Source organism: Sinohyriopsis cumingii, chromosome 15 (assembly GCF_028554795.1).
Source record: "Sinohyriopsis cumingii isolate HCF-2022 chromosome 15, ASM2855479v2, whole genome shotgun sequence".
Classification (NCBI taxonomy): domain Eukaryota; kingdom Metazoa; phylum Mollusca; class Bivalvia; order Unionida; family Unionidae; genus Sinohyriopsis; species Sinohyriopsis cumingii.
In genome coordinates, this window is record NC_142975.1 from 56757666 (window position 1) to 56776354 (window position 18689).

General features: G+C 36.0%; 1 protein-coding gene across 1 annotated transcript in view; it reads right to left on the bottom strand.

The window, feature by feature from the left end:
• Nucleotides 1-18689, bottom strand: part of LOC149781848 (chloride channel protein 2-like) — a 111962-nt gene that overhangs the window by 4394 nt on the left and 88879 nt on the right. The window contains exons 24-25 of the mRNA XM_089936036.1: nt 12626-12730; nt 8697-8783 (exon numbers count right to left, since the gene is read on the bottom strand). Of these exons, the coding sequence (XP_089792162.1) occupies nt 8697-8783; nt 12626-12730 (192 nt within the window). The remainder of the gene's footprint in view (nt 1-8696; nt 8784-12625; nt 12731-18689) is intronic.

Here is an 18689-nt window from a genome sequence, read left to right on the forward strand (position 1 = left end):
TGCTATACTGATGGCAATTGTCCCAACCTAATGAGCCAAAACACGTAAGAAATTCATATGGTCTAGGTTATTTCCATGTAAGCTCAGCAGATAACACAATAGTTCCAGGGCAAAAGTGGAAATATCACCCATTCTTCCACTGTGTTGTTAAAACAAGGTCTTCTGGTGATGACCGACTCAGCATGTTGCCGGTACAACTTCAATGTCCTAACAGAGTCCTGAAGACACCCATGGGAAGAAGGTCTAATGAGGACTGATTTCAAAATGAAAGACTGGTTATAGTGAGAGATTTATAATATTCCTTTTGATTCAAAATTTTTTTATGCAAGTAATATCTATGTAGTTCTCTATTGCTGAAATAGCCTTTGGTTCTCAAAACTTCTCATATGTCACCTTTGGTACACATAGGTGATACTCTTTCTCCAAATCTCATATTCCAGTAAATTCAAGCCAATATGACGAAACTGCTGATATTTCAGTTTGATTTGACAAGTCAAGAATTTCACTGATTTTGCCTACTAAGGCTAGGGTCACAAGGAAACAGGTCATACATGAAATATGTGCCAGCAAGTCTTTAGAAAGTGGTTGAAAGGGTGACTTGTTTAACCATGACAAAACCCAGGGCAAGTTCTATCTTGGACAAATTGTAAAAACCTTCTGTCAAGATAAATTGTCTATGTTCTTGACTATGACCTCCCTTCTATGATGGTGAGATGTGTCAGAAATCATGGAATGGTAGACCTTGCTTGTGATTAGGGCTTCTCCTTGAAAATCTAAAGGAGAGATATGTGATAATTCAGATTTTAAGACAGACTCTCTGCTTGCACTACTGTAAAAAAGGCAGAGATGTTTCTCTGCTTGCACCACTGTAAAAAAGGCAGAGATGTCTCTCTGCTTGCACTACTGTAAAAAAGGCAGAAATGTTTCTCTGCTTGCACCACTGTAAAAAAGACAGAGATGTTTCTCTGCTTGCACTACTGTAAAAAAGGCAGAGATGTTTCTCTGCTTGCACCACTGTAAAAAAGGCAGAGATGTTTCTCTGCTTGCACCACTGTAAAAAAGGCAGAGATGTCTCTCTGCTTGCACTACTGTAAAAAAGGCAGAAATGTTTCTCTGCTTGCACCACTGTAAAAAAGGCAGAGATGTTTCTCTGCTTGCACTACTGTAAAAAAGGCAGAAATGTTTCTCTGCTTGCACTACTGTAAAAAAGGCAGAAACGTTTCTCTGCTTGCACCACTGTAAAAACCTCTCTAGCTATGAGGTCCTCCTATTTTTTTAGAAGAAGCCCCATTATAATCTAAAGTCTAGGGGTTCCTGGTCTGATATCCAATACAATAGAAGACACCACAAGATTGTCAAGAATAATCCTGTGGGAGGTGAACTCATTGAGAAAGTTAGTGAAATGCAGGTCCAGATGAAGCTGAGATATGATAGAATTGAATGTATCCATGTTGAACAGGAATCTGAGAAAAAAGAGATGAACAACAGGTTTCATATTGTTGTACAAAAAACTGCTTACTTTGTGTTTGTGATTTAGGTTTTTCGGAGATCAATATCTGGAATAAAGACTGAATGCTAGAGGAGGTTCCATGAGAGCAAGCATGATATATTTCCAGGAAGAACTGTAAATGGGAAAATGAAGGCAAGTCTTGGAGCAAGCTGAACTTAGAAAGCTCCTTTTGGATGGAAGATGAGTGTCAACATCTGGGTTTATCTATTTTTTTGGATGGTAGATGAGTATCAACATCTAGGTTTATCTATTCTTTTGGATGGGAGATGAGTGTCAACATCTGGGTTTATCTATTCTTTTGGATGGAAGATGAGTGTCAACATCTAGGTTTATCTATTCTTTTGGATGGAAGATGAGTGTCAACATCTGGGTTTATCTGTTCTTTTGGATGGGAGATGAGTGTCAACATCTGAGTTTATCTATTCTTTTGGATGGAAGATGAGTGTCAACATCTGGGTTTTTCTATTCTTTTGGATGGGAGATGAGTGTCAACATCTAGGTTTATCTATTCTTTTGGATGGGAGATGAGTGTCAACATCTGGGTTTATCTATTCTTTGCCTAACTGCCTGTGTTTTCTTTCAGAAGAATCTTGGTGTGTTTTTGAAAACCACTGTTCAGTTAGATCAATATCAGAGATGTTGATGTGATTCCTGAGTGTTTTTCCTTGGAGCAAGCTTCACCAATTTGTATGAAGAACTGTGAATGGGAACATGAAGAAACAAGTAGGTCTATGTTGACCAGAGAGTCCCTCTCAAATGGTGTTGAGGGTTGGTTATGAAGTTTCATTAGCTTGGATATCACTGAGAATTCCATTGTATTTGTGGTGCAAACAATCTCTACTGCCCTTGTCTGGAAGTTGGCATCTGTGATGAGCTGCTGAAATCTTCCTCCAACCAAGATGTTAGATAAGGGAAGCATAAATATGGCATCATTTACTGTTGGAAGAAGGGTGGTGTGGACCAAATGCTGTCCTGGGAGACTCTGGAGGAGGGTTGACCGATCTGGAGTGCCTTAGTGGGGTTCTTCCTATTTCTCAGGTGGGGCTGAGTTTCTGGGCCTACAAGATGGTTGCCTCTTTGATGATCTGCTTCCTAACTCATTTATGTGACTAGAGAAAATGAGGTTGGAAGACAAATAGGTTGCCTTGAGATGATCTTTGACTGTGTAAACATTTAAAAGAATGCATCTCTCTCCATGTGCTGGCTGTTTACAGAACCAACTCTGGAATTGGAGAGCAAAAGTTAAGCTGCCCTGTTGAGAACCCAAGTCATGAGTGAGACTGATTCTTAGGTATGTCTTACAGTGCTGGTCTCAATGGTGGAATCAAGGTATGAATGGGCTTCTGATGCAGCAATGAAATCATACTGAACTTTAGAACAATAGCTATAATGCTGTGAACATATTGTTGCTTGTCCAGCAAGTGTCCATGTGTACAAAATATGGCTTTTACATTCCCTCGCCTGCTAAATTTCTGTTGATAGCATGGGCTTCAATGAGAAAGGCAAGCATGTGAATGTTTTGTGCATGGCTCAATTACAGTTGGATTAAAAGGCCTGTTGACAACTGAGTCTTGATAATGCTTTCTGAAGCAGTGCAGAATGCCAGTGATTCAATCAGATTGTGATAACTGTTTGAAAGGATGCTGGTCTTCCTTGTTTAAAACATTGATGGATGTAGAAATTTTAAAGTGATAAATGATACAGCAAGAGAAGGAGAACAGAACCATGCATGCAGAAAACAGTACATGTCTTCAATGGATACATAAATGACTGAGTCTTCCCTGGACACTGTAAGACTGAGTAGAGAAGGGGCTTGCAAACATAAGTCAGCAATGTGGGACAATAAAGAAACCTCCTATTATGGTGGTGATGACTGGACCAGGAAAGCTGGCTAGAAGTCTGTCCATGTTGGGAAATGTTTATCACCAGATATTGGTCTGTGACAGCCACCTTATTTCCAGGATACATACACTGCATTAATCAGTACTGGGTCACGATGGAGCCAGAACCAATAATGGAATGGTCAGGTGCTGATCTTTGTTGTATTCATAGCAAAAACAGCAAATTTAAACATCACACTTTCTAATATAATCCTACAACTCTGAATTGATCTTTATTTGCATTTCTCTTTTAAAGAATGAATGCGACTCAGAAAAGCAAGAGAATTAGGTCACATACTGTATAAGAAAAATATAATTTAAAAAAAACTTTTTAACTGTGACATGATTTGCCCATGTTAAAAACTAGAAACTTGCTTTCCTCATCAAGTCTATTGCACTATAAAATATTAATTTACAATCAAAACGGAGTGAAATTCAGCAAGGAAGGAGACAGAACATGCTTCCATGTCAATAAAACTCCCAGGATTGCTGAAACTTGAGAAAATACACAAAAAGGAAAGTCTCTGGGGTTGTTAAGGGATACTTCTTTAGTTCCGACAAATCAGTATTTAGAAAAGGGTAAGGTAAGTTAGGGGAAAGTGCGTCCTTGATCTGGACATAAAGTGGCAATTTATTAACTGGAGTCAAAAAATACTGGTCTACAGCCAAAACGCTTCTGAAATAAATGCATTCAAACTTTACTAATTCTGCGTCACCGAAAACAAAAATGATGTTTAAAATTGTTGATTGGCTCTAGTTTTAATAATATGATACTGGATCAGTATATATGGCCCTTGACTTGGAAATGGTGGAGGATAAGTGAGTTATAAATGGAAGGGATCTCAATTTAAACAGAAATGACTAAATACATCTTTGACAGGAGCTATGAATAAATCTATGACTGGGTTTGGTCAGTACTTGCTTTTCATGTAAAACAATGAATTATGCAATCTGAGGCTGGTATTGTGGTATACATTATATGAATTTTATCATGTTAACCCTAGAAGTTATGGATGATGAAATTATAACTACGCTTACATCACTCTGCTGAATAAATTGCCTTATATTAGATCTAGAGATCATACAGTGTCATGCTCTCTTATTTGCTAGTGTTTGATCTTGCAAAGGGACACATTTCTGTTTAGCCAAAGTGAGCAGAGATGCCTCGTACTTGCGTGAAAAATGCAGATAACTTTTTCTATGTTTGTGGTGAAGTGAATTTTGCATCACAAAAGTTCAGTATAACCACTATAGTTAAGAAAGCCTATCATCTTTATTTTGGCTGCAAAATTGGAGGTCAGGACAAATGGTGGGCCTCACATATATGCTGCAACACTTGTGCAACAAATCTTTGCAGTGGTTAAACAGGAAAAGGAAATCTATGCCTTTTGCAGTGCCAATGATTTGGAAAGCACCAACATATCATATCTGCAATTGTTACTTCTGCATGGTGCCTCCAGTTGGGAAAAATGTCTAAGAAGAAAAAGTGGACTGTGCATTATCCAAACATTCCATAAGCTATACGCCCAGTACCCCATGGAAAAGGACTGCCGGTTCCTGATGCACCTGAATCATTTTTACTTGAGTCAGATGAGGAAGAGGAAGAGGACGAAACTTCTAGCCCGTAACCATCAATATCACATGACCCATATTTTCTCCCATCCTCCACCTCTGAACCACTCCTCATAACACAAGGTGAACTGAATGACCTTGTCATGGATTTGGAACTCTCCAAGAGTAAGGCAGAGCTGTTGGGCTCCAGACTACAGCAGTAGAATCTCCAGGCAGGTGATGTTAGGATTTTCATGTTCTGTGATTGTCACAAGGATCTTGTCCCATTCTTCTTTGTGGAAGGTGATCTTGTAGCCTACAATAACAGTGATGGTGTGATGGCAGCCCTCAACATCATTCATGACCCAGATGAGTGGAGACTGTTCACTGATTCATCAAAGATGAGTCTGAAATCTATTGTGCTGCATAACTGTAATGTTCAGCCATCAATTCCAGTCGGTCATGCAGTCCATGTGAAGGAAACCTATGAAAACATGAAACAACGTTTAAGGTGAATAAACTACGACCAACATCAGTGGCAGCTTTGTGGCAATTTGAAGGTTCTTGCTCTCTTGCTTGGTCTGCAATCTGACTACACAAAGTACTGCTGTTTCTTCTGCAAATGGGATAGTTGTGCGAGACATTCCCAGTACATTAAGAGAGACTGGCCACTCCGACAGTCATTGGAGCCTGGGAGGAAAAGTGTTCAGCATCCACCACTTCTTGAATCAAGGAAATTGTGTTACCACACTTGAACATCAAGCTGGGTCTGATGAACTTTGTCAAATCCATGGACAAAACACTACCAGCTTTCAAGTACCTCCGTGGAAAATTTCCAAGGTAAACTTCGAGATGATGCATTTGATCGAGCACTGTGTGGCAAGGAAAGACAGCATGGAAAGCCTTCCAGTTAGTGGCAACAAGTTTTCTCAGAAATAAAAAGGCAGACAACTATGGGGAACTTTGTCAAGGCCATTGACACAACACTAGCAGCTTTCAAGTACCTCTGTGGAAAATTTCTAAGGTTAAGTGAAGCAAAGATAAATGAAGGTGTCTTTGTTGGTCCTCAGATTCATAAACTTCTTCAAAATGATGCATCTGACCCTGCACTGTGCGGCAAGGAAAGACAGCATGGAAAGCCTTCCAGTTAGTGGCAACAAGTTTTTCAGAAATAACAAGGCAGACAACTATGGGGAGTTGGTGAAAAACCTCCACAAGGCATACAAAAGCCTTGGTTGCAACATGTCGCTAAAGAAACATCTTCTGCAGTCTCATCTAGATTTTTCCACCGAACTGTGGAGCAGTGAGAGATAAGCATGGCAAGCTATTTCACCAGGACATTGCAACGATAAAGAAATGCTATCAGGACAAATGGAGCTCATTAATGCTTGCAGACTATGGCTGGACAGTGACAAGAGGTGCTCGATTTAATGAATACAAGAGACAAGCCAAGAAGTACCAAGTAGACACTGAATAAGGACTAAACTATGTAGTTATATATACATAATACTTTCTTGCCTCTTGTTTCATAATAAATTGAATTTATATAACCCTTCTGCTGTTTTTTTAAGTGTTACAAAAACAGGACAGGTGAAATATATTATCATGTAAAGCAACCATAAGCACATGGAAAGACCCACGTTTACAATTTATGATTAAAACTCTACTATCTACACAATATACATAGACGTAAAACGTAAAACCTTAAATATCTTGGAAACAGTAGACAATCAATTATTTTAATTGTCATGTTTGAATTCAGCACATCAAAATCCATTATAAACAGCACATTTGATCTCTGAAGGAGATGACTCCTACAATATTGTAGACCAGTGATATATATGCTCTGTTTGACTCATCTATAAACAGACAACAATGTTGACCTGTAATGGACTTGTATCCAATCCTGGAGTGTTATACTCTCAATGGTTGTTAGCCATGGAAACTGGAATGAACTCAAAAGTCTAATTAGCCTCAACTAGATTCAGAAGTACTGCTAATGATTTCTGAATAATTGATCTCATCATGTATCAGACATTTTTATCAAAGTACAAAAAAATATACGTTAAAGAGAAAGAGATCGTGTATGTATTCTAATATAAGATGATTGTGTCATGGCTCCTGAAATTCCATATAGATGTATTTTTCTTGTACATGAAAAAATAGTTTTTGTTCTTAAAAGTATGACAAAATAATATGTAAAATGTTGATTCAGGGATTGTGCTGGGCCTTGTCGGTGTTGCAAATTGCAATTTTTTCTTTACTGGCAACAAAATATACCATTTGGTGATTTTTTTTGGGGTGACAACACTGTTGGCTGTTTAAACTTGTATATACAATCTTTGGTTTTGGAGTGGAGAAATTCAAATACATGATGAAAGCAAGCCGCAAACTTGGATATAAAATGCACTGGAATCTATCTATTGTTGCTAAACAAGTCCTTTGTTCATACTGACAAACCAACTTAACAGTGCATTGTTATATCATAATCCGCTTATGCTGACATCTGGCCTGAGTACTATATCCGGTCACTCAAGTAGTCAATGCTACCTGACTAGCTATAATCGACCAACCTTTGAAGCCAGAAACAAGAATGACCACAATCAACCAAATGATGGCTATTATTGTTTTTTAATGTACCCAGAAAAAATAGTTTTGCTGAAACTTCAAATAAAACTGATTACCTTTGAAGCAATGATCATTCTGTATAAATACTAAACAAAATGAAAAAGAATTCAGTCTCAATTAATGTTCTACAATTATTTTTTTATGTTGATGCCAGAATAACAAATGGGCATTTGTTTGATCCTCCAGGGTTGTTTTTTAGTGGTGACTTCAATGCATCTTTCATCAGAGCAGGCTGACTACAGTCATCAATAAAAAATAAAGCACCATTCATCAAAGGAAGTCAGCACCAAACGTACATAAATGCAATGAAATCTGATGGATTGTTGCATTTTCAAAACTGACTGGAAGAAGTTTTTTATGCCATTTCCTTTTTGCAGGAAAAACATTTATGCTTAAAAATGCTACCAGTGGTGTCATAAAATGCAAATTAAATTTGAAACCATAGATCTGGCCATCAATTCACTTTTTAATTTGCTCACAACTCTTCGTTTTATGATCAACAGCCTTATCCCCTGGTCAGCCTCTGCAAGATGATAACTGCCTCCAGCTGACCAAAATCAAGGCCACTTTAAGTACATGTGCAAATATTGCCACATGCTACTGGCAACAACATCAAAGTGAATTGTTTAGTTGACATGTGTTTGCTAACAGTGGGATACAGATCAAACATGGACTACCATTTTATGTATATATATGTTATTTTTTCTAATGGAATGTGATACATGGATATTGTATGACATGTGACCTACACTCGAATTCATCATTTTTCAAATACATATACAGTACTTGTTGCATTATGGACTGTACAACAATGTAAGTTGTCAATATACAAGTATATTTCAGACTAGTTTTGTCTTCGTTTAATCAAAAGCACATATTTTTGTGCCTGCTTTACCCCTGGCCATCTTTTATGGTACATGCCTGATTTTCTTCAGTTAATGGGCTTGGTTGGTTATAACACAGTTCGGTCTATAACACGGTCAGGTCCTATGGACCCCTACTACCATGTCATAATGGGGTCACACTGTATGTATAAAGGATGGAATGTATAGATAACTCAACACAGCATGGAGATAATGGTACTCTACTACAAACTTCCAGTGTAGTTTTCATTATTCTAGTCTTACCTCTTTAACAGCCACAACGCCTACTAGTCTTCCTGTATTTGTAACATAGGCATGATTCAGAGCAAGTAGAGAAAACAGGGAATGAACCTGAAATAAATTGTCATTTTTCAATATAAGATACGAAGATAAGAATTCTTTATTTCAGATAGCATAATCCATATATCTAAATTAAATTTAAATATAGAATAAAAATATTTTAAACATATAAAAATCATAAATATCTTATGTACAAATACACAGACACATTTAAAGCAACAGACTGTGTCCAGCAATGTTAAGAATGAAGACATTTAAAGAGTAATTTGTTCCATTTGTCTTTAATATAAGAATGTTCCTACTAACTATAATATGAGAATTTAAACAAATGTCACAGTTTCAGAGATGTAAAGATATAATTTTTACAATTAGACATTATTGTCGTATGTTAAACAGTATGATAATTTCACACTGATGGAGTTAGATGTTTCATCATTAAACTGGAAAGTGACTATTTGTTTTGGATTGAATACCAATTTACTAGGATTATGTGCTTGAAACAAATTGTGAATTTAAGACCCAACAAACACTGATGTTTCTGAGTGAACAACAGGACCCCTTGATGAAACCAAAAACTTGAATACTGATAGAAAGGTAAATTTTCCCTAAACCATGAAAATATATGCCCACAGTAATTACTAAAATACTATAAAGCAGACAAGAATGAATGACTATTTATGCTACCTGGGAGAGCAAAAGGTCATGTAAGACATGTACTACTAAAGCCAACACCCCATGGTTGATCACTTTCAGTCTGTACACCACTCTCACTGTATACAGTAATTATGCTAAGACCTCTGATCCATCACTTTTCAATCTGTATTCAATATTTCCTAGCGCCCTAAGGTCCTGCACTCTCAATGTACATGCTACTTATGCTAGCACCCTATGGTCCTGCACTCTCAATGTACATACTAATTATGCTAGCACCCTATGGTCATGCACTCTCAATGTACATACTAATTATGCTAGCACCCTATGGTCATGCACTCTCAATGTACATACTAATTATGCTAGCACCCTATGGTCCTGTCCTCTCCAAGTATATACTACTTATGCTAGTACCCCTATAGACACACGAAGGCAGCTGACCCAGGCTATAATGGCTCCCAAAAGTAATGGAGACTAATGCAACTGTCTCAGCTGAACCTTAAAGTAGCTTGTTACAACACTAGTCTTTAAAATGTAAAAAATTTTATAGAAATATCTTAAATGGTTTTGAAGTTTTTGCCCTGGGAGTGAAAGTGTGGATAATGGAATGATGGACAGACTAATGATAAAAAAACATGAACAATGCTGAAGTTAAAAAACTGTGAATAGCAAAAGGTACATCTTGATCATTTGTCACATATGTGTACCAAGTTTCAGATATATCCTGAATAGTTTTGGAGTCATGCTCTTGAAACAAAAAGAGTGATGGATCTATGAACAAACTGAAGAACTGAAATAGCAAAGGCACATCAGCATCACAAGTTTAATATAAAACTCATATCTTAAGTAGTCTTGCAGTTTTGTCACAGAAATATGATGTGGATAATGGCTGGATGCATGGAAATTAAAAATGGACTAAAACAATACAAATATTGAAAGTATTGTTAAAGCAAAAGGCAAATCTAGAGTAAGTTTCACCAAGAAATCTTGAACAGTTTGGTAGTTCTGCTCCAGAAATGTTTATGGACCGTCAGAAAGTGACTGACAGAGAGACAGATGGATTGACACAGTAATAGCTTTATCTCCATATTACATACCAGAGTATAAAAGACAAGTGCCTGCATGATACAGATACCCCCATTAACAATATGCAAGTGAAGAAAGCAGAGTTCAGCATGCAAGGGAAAAGTTCTAAGATGAATAGATGTAACAGCTATGTCAAAATTTAGTAAAGAAATGTCACACTTGAGCCTCACCTATTATAAAGCCAGATTTGGTTTCAATCTGGGAAATCTTTGAAATATTTCTGAGCAGAAACAAAACTGTGACAAACAGACAAGAGTGTTATTAAGGGATGCCATGGGATGTGACATGACAGGACAAGCAAAAGTGTTGTTATGGGATTCCACTTGATATGACATGACAGGACAGACATGTATGGTTCTGTTGTGCAACAGAATGTGACATGACTGGACAAAAAAACATGAGTGTTGTTATGGGATGGGACAGGATATGACATGGTAGGACAAACTGAAGTGTTGTCATGGCATGCAACAGGATGTGACATGATAGAACAGTGAGAAGTGTTGATATGGTATGCAACAGCATGTGATATACAGGATATGACATAACAAGACATAAAGAAGTGTCATGAGATGCAACAGGATGTAACATGCTAGGTCAGACAAACATGGGTAACACTATGTGCCACTTCCACATAATATGGCAGGTGTGTAAAATTAGCACTGCTGAAAGACTGCTTCCTTAAAAAAAAGGGCAAAATCTTGACCATTCTAGCTACTATTTATGCCTTCTGAAGAAGATAAAGTTTATATGCATAAAATAATCTAATACATGAAAGCAGGTCATGTTACCAACTGTTTGTGAATTCCAATGTTATACTGTTTTATACACATTATGGGCTGGTGGCTAGAAATACTGAATAAATTTCTCGTACCTGAACTTGTTAAAGAATCAGAACAAAGAGCAAATAAAATGCATATTGTATATTCTCACTCAAAAGTTGAGTCCAAATGCAAAGAACATTGACCCTGATCTATGTTTGTTTTATTGATTACTCCTAACAAACTGCATACACACATATCTGCTGGTGTATGGTATGCCTACAGATCTAGGTCCATGCTGTTTGTAGTTGGACTCCTCTTATACATGAATAAATATGGTAAAAAGAAAATTAATGGCATGTACAAACATAACTATCTGTGTACATCTTGGTCCTTATTATGGATCTATCCAGTTATAAATACATTACTACCTATATCCTCCTTAGGCGATTTTTTTTGCATCGGATCCAGACATTTAATTATCTATGACAAAATGACTAAATATTATACTTCTGTGTGCATATTTTCAATGAAACTGTCATGGATTGACTCTTATGGAGGAGACTGGTCAATACTTTAACTATTCATGCCATATGTTATATAACACCAATGCATGGATGCATGGTTATCTGAATAAGGTAAAGTATATGCAATCTTTCAGTTTTCACTATATGTGTATTTCTCATAACATATGCATTGATTAAAATGGTAACTGTGCCAATGGAGCACACAGTTTTTTGCCCACTTTTGTTATCCAATCCCCATTTTTTGGAAGCAACATTTCTTCAGCTAACTGACTTGGTGACATGGTACATTGATTCCCATCATCATGTCATAGTGAGATTTCACTGTACAAACATTTTTCATTGTCATTAATTCATATGAGACATCATGGCACCAATATTTCTCATTGAGTTTATAGTGCTATGATAAACCTAAGTAAAAAGTGAAAAAGTGATGTCATACACTGATGACACCTTAATGTAATGATCACATAATTTCAAGATGAACAGTTATAACTGATTTTACAAAATTGACATTTTATCATGGATTCTTAACATGGATGCAGCCATTGCCATTATTGCAGCTGAAAAAAAATGACACCATGTCTTGCCATCTGACAATTCAAACCTCAAGAAAATTGGGCAGATATAGAATCCGTACTCATTAATAAGTTGAGTAAAACTGAAAACAACAAAGATCCTGATCTATTGTATCATAACATGCCTGCAGATCAGAGTCAATGTTGTTATGTTGTTGGTTCTATTGATTACTCCTAATAAAATGTACAGACCCAGATCTGCTGGCACATTATGGGACAGCAGATCTGGGTCTATGCAGTTTGCAGTTGGACTTGTCTTATAAGCAACTACATATGGCAGTACTTTCAATCTATACCTTATGTAATGATGTCCTCTCCACCAGCTGGAAGGGAGCTGGGTCAATCTGACAGCCATCCCAGTCTATCCTCATCTGCAGCTGATCGTATTCCCATGCTTCTTGCTAGAGAAACAGAATATTTTGGTTCAAATGCAAACAACATAGACCCTGATCTGCAGTTGCATAATGTGCTGGAGGATCACGGTCTACTTTGTTTATTCTTTTGATTACTCACAGAAGAAACTGCACATACCCAGATATGATGGTGCATCATGCAATGGAAGATCTGGGTCTGTGCAGTTTGCAGTTGGACTAGACTGATATGAAAGGTTTTTGTAAGTATATTATAAGGGTACATGTACATGTAACTGTGTGGTGGGAATACTGTGCATCATTAATGGGTCATGTTGCAGATCTGATTCTGTATATCAATGGTTACACTGTCACAAATATTTAGTTTTATTGTAGACAAATTAATGAAACATTAATCCTTTGAAGGGACTGACACTCTACTAGCCAAAAAGAATTTCCAGGACCCCCACACACACACACACACAAGTCCACTTCCTAAGTGTAGCTGCTAACTATTGAAACCCTCCCTGATACTGTTGCGAAATTCCAACGTGCCAAATTTGGTAACAAAATTATTTTCTTATATTTGAAAAACAATGGTTTCTCACTTCTTTAAGCTGTCACTGCAATATATCAACAGTGGCCACTCAGTGTATGCGAACTAAACTTTTGGATCATGAGGAAGGCATTATTTAAAGGCACAGCACATGAATCAATGTGTAAAGATTTCTAATTTCACTTGTACTCACTGTACTCCAGTTACAAGGTGAGTGTAACTTAAAGGTGCCAATATATCTAATTCCAAATTGAGGTGGTTTTGATGCATTAAGGAAAAGGGATCAATTGAAGGTAGTCGGTTTCTGCATTGTCACAAATGCAGCTGTGGTGTTGTAGCAGAAATGAGATTCATCTTTGTCACCAGTATGACAGGTATCATTCATCTGTATGCCTGTGAAGTGAGCTATCTCTAATGAAAAAAGCTCATCCATGAGGAGAAATACTTTTCATTAGGGTCAGGGATCATTCAACATTTAAAAATTAGTCTGCAAAGTCATGTGTTACAATAACTGCTGCATAGGGTTTTGTTTCATTCTCTATTCATCACGTGCCTCTCACATAAATCAACTGTTTTTGATTAATCCAGATATTGTTTGAAGTGTGAACAGCTAGCTGACTGTAAATCATATTATACAAGTTGTCCAGAAGAGAGTCAGTCTGCTGTTTCATGAGTTATATGTGCAAATTATTAGCAAAATTAGTGTTTTGCACAGTGTACAAAACAAAGACCGGTGATTTTTTAAAAGACAGAGGTGATTTAATATATAGGATGAATTCAAGTAAACAGGATACAGTTATCTTGTGTGGAAAATAAGTTTGGGAAGAACAATATACACAAGGACTTTATTATCTGGGTGAAAAATACACTAAATTAAATCTGTTGAGAATAATAATAATAATAATAGTACATGCAATAATAATAATAATAATAATAATAATAAAAACAAAAACAACAATAATAACAGTAACAAAAACACCACCACCACCACCAATAATATTAATAATAATGATAATAATAATAATAATAATAATAATAAATAACAAGAACTGTATTTGGTGCATGGTGTTTGTTCAAATTTTAAGTCATACAGATGTCTCCCATAGTAGTGGCTGCTGTTAGATTCAAGATGAATCACAGTGTCCATATTGGAAGGGATAAAATTGATATTTAGAACTAACTATACGTTCTAACAAATAAGATTAATAGCTCCCATACCCAAATAACAATTACACCCAAATAACAATTACACCCCAAATAACAAATACCTATTATAGCTAAATAACAAACAATTATTACTGTCATTATACAGTGCTTTTCAGCCAAAATTAAAAACAAATTAAGTCTAAGAAGCCAAACTAATTAATAAGAAGTATTTATTTGACAATTAACTTAAAATAGAATGAAATGATTTCAACTGATTTTTCTCAAGCCCTTACCGATTACTGAAATATAATAATAGAATGAAATATGAATGTTTAAGATCTGCACTGCATACAGTCAAAGCCCAGATGGAAACATAATTATCAGCATTTGATCAAGCAGACTGATGGACCATACAATGTACCAGTTCACACACAGACAAAAGCACAGTAAGAAGATAAAATAAAAGCTACCCCAAAATATTCCTACCATATCACAGGTTGAAATCCGAACAGATTTTGAAAGTTTACTGTATGCTGCTAGGTACTGCAGCCCAAATACATGTAAAATAATGAGATCAGGACTACCTCCTCGTGTGGACACCAGGGTGAAAAAAATCAATGAACCGATATTTGACCTATGTGAAGACTTCAACCTACAGTACATTCCATAATACACATATTTCTTTCTTCAGAATCAGGATGTCAACCTTAGTCTCTACTACAGAGTCAAAATTCATTTAAGTAGAAAAGGAACCTCTCAACTACTGAGAATATTAACATATATGCCCCCATTTTCAGGCACTATAATGAAGAGTACTGTCTCTACTGTGGAGAAACTGGGCATGTGACACAGGTATGCTATCATGGCAAACAGATTGAGTGCTTCAGATGCCATACATCTGGACACAAACAAAGACTCTGTCAATGTATTATACATACTAAGAAACTGGCAAAGAGGAGAATGCCAGTGCATCATTTATAAAAAATCTAACTGTACCTAGTGAGACTCTTGACTCTAACTATTCAATGGATACTATTTAAATAGAAAAGTTAATGGATTTTCAAGGTCTGTATGTGATTTTGAAGATGCTATTGTATATGAACATTTAAATATGGAAATAGGATGTAAGAATGATAAAAGTAGTATGGAGACAATCTCAGTGAGTACCCCATTGCATGATGACATACATATAATTGATATGAAACTAGATATAAAAGTTCTAACATAGGTCACTTAAATGTACAAGGTATAGTGGGAAAAATAGACCAGATTAAGTTAATGTTGTCTTCCAAGGAAAATAAAATATATGTTTAAGGACTCACTGAAACCAAATTAAATGCTAACCACAATGACAATCCATTTCACTGTCAAGGTTACAATAAAAAAGTATGCAGGGACAGAGAGACAGCAGGGGGAGGTCTTGTTGTATACATTAGGGAAGATGTAAATGCAGAAAGGCCACATGACTTGGAGTCACATGAAATTGAGAGTATCTTGGTGGAAATTTCTCAAAATAATGAAAAATCATTCCTAGTTGATTTCATTTATAGGCCACCTTCGTCCAAAGCAATTTGGAATGATAACTTTTTGAAACAAATGAAAAATTTTGTTTGCACAGAAGAAAGAAACATATAAACTCAGCAGTATAAATTAGGACCTTCTCAATAATGAAATAAGGAACAAATGGATGAAATTTTCAGAATCATTAGGCCTAGACCAGCTGGTAAATGAACCCACAAGGGTAACAGAAAAATCAAGCACTCTTATTGATCACATTTATACCAACCTACCAGACAATATGGCTTGTGTTAATGTACTGAATGTTGGTCGTAGTGACCACTATCCTACTTTTTGACAAGAAAGGTTAAATGCAAGAGAAATAAGAAAAATACACACAAAACTATCACTTACAGACCATTCAAAATTTTTAATGAAGAACAATTTCTCAATGACCTATATAAAGTTACATGGAATATGATCCAAAAATTTGGATGACATAGATGAAGCTCTGAGGGTGTGGACTGACTTATTTATGGATGTAGTCTCTATGTATGCACCACTAAAAGTACATCAAGTAAAGACTGAAATTCAACCTAATTGGCTTATTACTGAAATCCTGGATGTTATGAAAACATGAGACTAATTCAAGGCTATGGGAAACCATGCACAATATAAAGTATGGAGAAATAAAATAACAAGTATGATTAAAAAGCTAAAAAAACTTATCAATCATTGCTTGAAAACAAAAAGAGCAACACAAACTCCACTTGGAAAGTCTTCAATGAACTCACTGGAGGAACACACAAAGATAAGACAAATAAAATTCACTCACTTCTGGTAAATGACACCATAGTCATTGATGATACTGACATTGAAAATGTTCGCAATGATTTTTTCACCAACATTACCACAAATTAAAAGAACCAGTGATAGAAAAAACCTTTAATGAACTGAAAAAGTTCTGCAGCAGCAAAATCTCTGAGTTGAGGTAAGGTTCCCTATTCCACCAGTATTAAAAAACTTTGTTAAAAAATGTCTCAGTGAACTTGATACCAAGAAAGCTACAGGACTGGATCAGATTGGTTCATGACTCATTAAATCTTCTGCCTCTGCTATTTAAGATAGCATAACATTCATAATCAATTTAAGTATTGCAAACTCATCTATCCCCAAAATATGGAAAACTGTAAAAGTAACTCCTATTCACAAATCTGGTTCAAAGGATGATGCTGACAACTACCAACCAATCTCAATACTACCAAACTTGTCAAAATTGATTGAAAAACATGTCCATGACTCATTCATGTCAAATTTAACAAAACACTTGCTGTTGCACTCTAATCAATCAGGCTTTAGACAGAAACATTCATGTGAGACTGCCTTGATCTCCCTAAATGATAAATGGCTTCAAGTACTTGACCAAGGTAGAATAATAGGATCTGTATTTGTAGATTTCAGGAAAGCTTTTGACAAGGTGAATCATGAAATCGTTATGAAGAAACTGAAAAATCTACCAATGTGATGAAAGAACAATTAGATGGTTTACTTCTTACTTAAGTGAGAGAACACAAGATGTTTACATAAATAATGTTCTTTCTGAACCTGAAACAATTAGATATGGAGTACCACAAGGCTAAATTCTAGGTCCATTACTATTTTATTTATTAATGGCCTACCACTTTTACTAAGGGACTCAATACGATCTACAGATCTCTATGCAGATGACACAACATTGTCAGACATCCAAAACACAAAGCATGAACTCGGAATTCCTTTACAGAATGCCCTAAACAAACTGGACAACTGATGCACATGCAATGGCATGGTGGTAAATACTGGTAAAACTAAAATATTACTTATCTCAACATGGCAAAAAAGGACAAATCTTGATACTGATGAACTATGTCTCACATGGATGGATACAAATTTGCAAATGGTCTGGTCTGTCATGACAGACTACCTGGTTTGGTAGATAATAACCTATCATGGACTGAACATATCAGAAAAAAAGTCAATTCAAGTTTATGGCTTTTCAGTAGGACAAGAAATTTTCTCCCTGAAAGGCACAGAAAACTATTTTATAACAGTTACATACAACCCTATTTAGACTACTTTAATACAGTATGGGGTAATTCAAATGAAAGAGCATTTGGGCTAATATCAATCCAGAAAGAAAGCAAGGAAAATTTAGCTGGTAAGTTAAAAATATTACCTATTAAAGACTGAAACTGTTTGAGAAAAGCCAAATTAATGAACAGGATATCCAATAATAGTGCTCCTGAATATTTACAATCACTATTCCAGTATAGGCTACTTGGTAAAACTCCCCACCTGTGATCCATGTCTACCAAACAGAATAAAATTCTCTAACCAAATAAAGAATTATTTTTTAAAAGTTTCCAATACTCTGGACTTTGCTCTAGAATAGTATTCCAGTTGAGATGAGAAATGCCCACTCTATTTCCTTCTTCCAAACCCAATATATTCAGTGGCTTCAGAGATGCAGCTAAAATGACTAAATTCCTGCGTATGAGGGCCTCAAGGTAGATTAGTTCTTAGCTAATTGTGTTACCCTCTTTACATAAAGTCATTATTATTATGTTTATAAATCTTCCATGCTAAGACAATTCATGCAAAACCTTCATGAGTAATTCATACCAACATGTTTTAACCCTTTACCTCATAGAGCATAGTGACAAAGTGCAGCTCGCTATACATAGAACACAGGTTACCTAGTCGACCGCATACACATAGCTTGCCTGTGAACTATTAAGCAATGTAGTGTATGTTACGTTTAACAGCAATTTT